This window comes from Rhizophagus irregularis, chromosome 17 (genome assembly GCF_026210795.1).
Source record: "Rhizophagus irregularis chromosome 17, complete sequence".
Taxonomy (NCBI): Eukaryota; Fungi; Glomeromycota; class Glomeromycetes; order Glomerales; family Glomeraceae; genus Rhizophagus; species Rhizophagus irregularis.
Window position 1 is genome coordinate 3716117 of NC_089445.1, and position 3288 is coordinate 3719404.

General features: G+C 30.8%; 2 protein-coding genes across 2 annotated transcripts; one reads left to right on the plus strand and one right to left on the minus strand.

The window, feature by feature from the left end:
* On the plus strand, positions 1-445 carry OCT59_009501 (uncharacterized protein; the record flags this gene model as incomplete). Its single annotated transcript, XM_066133614.1, has 3 exons — positions 1-16; positions 88-192; positions 249-445. The coding sequence occupies 3 exons, from the start codon at positions 1-3 to the stop codon at positions 443-445; spliced, it is 318 nt and encodes a 105-aa protein (XP_066000038.1).
* Positions 446-820: 375 nt separating this feature from the next.
* OCT59_009502 (uncharacterized protein) lies at positions 821-2919 on the minus strand (the record flags this gene model as incomplete). Its single annotated transcript, XM_066133615.1, has 6 exons — positions 821-1350; positions 1432-1522; positions 1577-1779; positions 1860-2057; positions 2124-2409; positions 2563-2919. The coding sequence occupies 6 exons, from the start codon at positions 2917-2919 to the stop codon at positions 821-823; spliced, it is 1665 nt and encodes a 554-aa protein (XP_066000039.1).
* Positions 2920-3288: the final 369 nt, after the last annotated feature.

Consider the following 3288-nt stretch of genomic DNA (forward strand, 5'->3'; position numbering starts at 1 on the left):
ATGGGTAAAGAAAGAGGTATTTAAGATATGACAAATTTTTAGCAAGTAGTTTTGATCATTATTCATATTCTGTTTATAACCATATAGTATATGCTCGAAATACCACAAGAAACAAAAGTTCTCAGTCCACTTCTTCTAAAACAATAACAAGTGAAGCGGATAGAATTGCTGCACGTTTAGCAGCTACCAGAAGTGGGTTTATGTAATATAACGATCTTATAATTTTCATCCTGCTAATTCTACTATAGTAGCATCATCAGCTCAACAAAAACGAAGAGAAGCAAGTGTTGAAATAGTAATTCCATTGGTTCCACTACCAATTATAACAAATAGCAGAAGAATTTGTGAAACTTCAATTGTACAAGATCGTGAAACTTCAATTATACAAGATCAAAAATTCGCTTTGAATTATTCAATGGTTCATGATATGGTGCGTAACACCTAAACTCATCAAACAGTCCAAAATTTCAAAAATGACATTTCACGTGACTTATCACGTGTAATTGATTTTATTGGGTAAAATTTAATTTTATTGATTTTAACGGCTTGAAAAAATTTTGATAAAATTTATTCATTCTAACTTATTTAATTCCTCCAAAACACACTCTGGTATTCTCCTGTGAGATTTATATTTTTTTACCGCATATTCCACTAATTTTCTGTCAATACCTTTCCTATAAAGGTCCATATAGCGCCAACATTTTCTTGAAAACTTTCTAATAGTAATTAAGGTTACTGAATTAAGACTTTCAGGAACCATTTTTTGCAATCCCTCTCATGAATAATCACAGTTTTCACGAGAATACCTTTTGGCAGCACCCTAATATCTTTCAATGAAATTTAATTCGCAATGAAATTTAGGGAAAAAAATGCATTTATGTCCTGCATTTTCAATTAATTCTTCAATAGCACCTTTTTGAGCAAGAAAATTGGGTTCTAAGGATATTACTCGACGTGCATAGCAGGAAGTTCTTGAGCTATCCTGACACTTTTCTTTGCATTTGCTACATTCTAATACCAATCCTCCAGATGGCCATTTTCCACGTTCCATTAACACTTGTTTAATTCCTTTAGGCTTACCTCGAAGTTTCTTATCATAATGTGTTGTTGGAAACACCATTGACTGTAGCTGATTATTTGGCCCAAAGTAAGTATTCCGCATGACTGGTTGTTTACCACCTGGATTTAAGTTCATTCGACTTGCAACTAAAGCATCTTTGCTAAATGCAGCATGATTAGAGCTATTATCAAAAGCAAATACTGCTACACAATCTGAATATAAAGCCTCGAAAATAGGAATTGCTTTATATTCAATTTGTTCCAGAAGATGTTCTGCTGTCCAATATCCCTCTTGATTTGTGCCAGGTTTTAAGTAACATCATGCTGCTTCGGGTACATGAGGATGTTTTTTTATATCAGCTTGCTGCAAACGCAGACATCCATCAACTTTGGTTAGAAATTCACTAACCATAATTGATTTTCCATTTCCTTTTTTTCGTAATGGCATCTCCCCATTTCTAGTCTACAATTCGCGTTTTCCATCATTTGAATAAAAAATGCATTCATCATGAACTACCAGGATTCTCTCTTTCTCTCCTTCAGGTAAGTTAGGATGTATTTGATCTATAGATTCACCTTCATATTTGGACATATATTTTTCATGTTCAAACATTTTTTCTAAGAATTCTTTTCGATATTGTACAACATCATCTCTTTCATGCCTATCATAATATATTCCACGACGATATTGTTGAAATGAATAATCAAGAACGTTAAGCCCTTTATTTAATATATATAATAAATATAATAATTAATATTCGGGTTTATTAAAGAAAATTTAGTTTAAATTCTTCACTTACATCTTGCTGCAGTCATTAAAGCAATGGATTTTTCTCTAGTGATTCCAATGCTAGGAAATAATTCAGTTTCAATGAATTTTTTAAATAAAGCTGGTGTGGCTTTGAAATCTTGTTTTCGAATCCAAATATGACATCTTTCTGCAACATCTTCATCATCAATTATTCTAATTGTTTTTTGATGTTTTCCACATCTAGATTCTGGGAGTTTATTATTCAGTAACCAATATTTTGTAAGATATCAGATTTTTCGTGCTTTCCATACACCACCATCAATAAAAATTTTTTGAGCAACTTCCAAACTAATATCAATTCTTCCGTGTCCATTATTATTATTTAACAAGGTTAGATATTCAAATATTGCTCTTTTATAATTATACTCAACAACTGTTAATTGATTATGTTGTTTCTCTAACTGTTCTTTTAGATTCTTTATTTTTTCAGTTATTTTGTAAATATATGGGTTAACAACTTCACTTTCTGAATCACTTGAAAAAACTTCTAGTGTATCAGCTCTAGATAATTGTGGATTAGTAACTTGGGTACTACTAATCTTAAAAAAATTTGTAATTTTTTCAGTGCCAGCTGCAGCTTTAGTTAACGTGCCATTTGGACCATATTTGTCATAATATGTTGATTTTGGTGTTTTGCTTGTTTTATATGGCCCTTGCTTTATTTTTTCTAGTTGATTATCATCTTTCTATACTAAATCGAAATTTTTTAATCTTTGGTGGAGTTTAATTTCGGCTTCCATTTCTTCTGGTTCGTCCCATCCACTATCATCATCATCACTCCACACTTCATCATCAAAGAATTCAAAATTAATATCATCAGCCGGTATATCATCAATAAAACTTGAAGAATCGCCACCATTATCATCAAAAGAATCAGTGTCATCATTAAAATAGCATGAACCATCATCGAAAAAATCATTATCATTGTAAGATACTTCAAGTATCAAAGAGTCCTGGCCATTTTTACATGTTTTTTTAGTATTATACTTACCGCCTACTGTACGTGGTTGTTCTTTTGATTTTCTTTTTTGTTTAGAAAGAAGCGGCATTTTTTTTATTTTTATTTTGTATATTTTTGTATTAAAAAAAGGGAGCAACTAAAAATCAAAAGGCCCCAAATCAACGATAGAAACAATAGACAAAGTATATAATTGTTTAAATGATAATCGAGATTGTCACGTGATTTAAATCTCGCATTTTTATTGGCCAAAACCCTGTAAATACCCCTGCAAAGTAAGTCCGAATCTGGCTACCTACTAATAAAATACTATATTTTTAAATACTGATAACTTTTTAAATAACTAAACTAGTCCAAAAATGTAAGCCAATTTTCTAAAAGAGTATGACTTAAACTACATAAAAATCGGTTTGATTTTTTAATAATATACAAATTGAAAAACTAGATACATTTAGAGTTT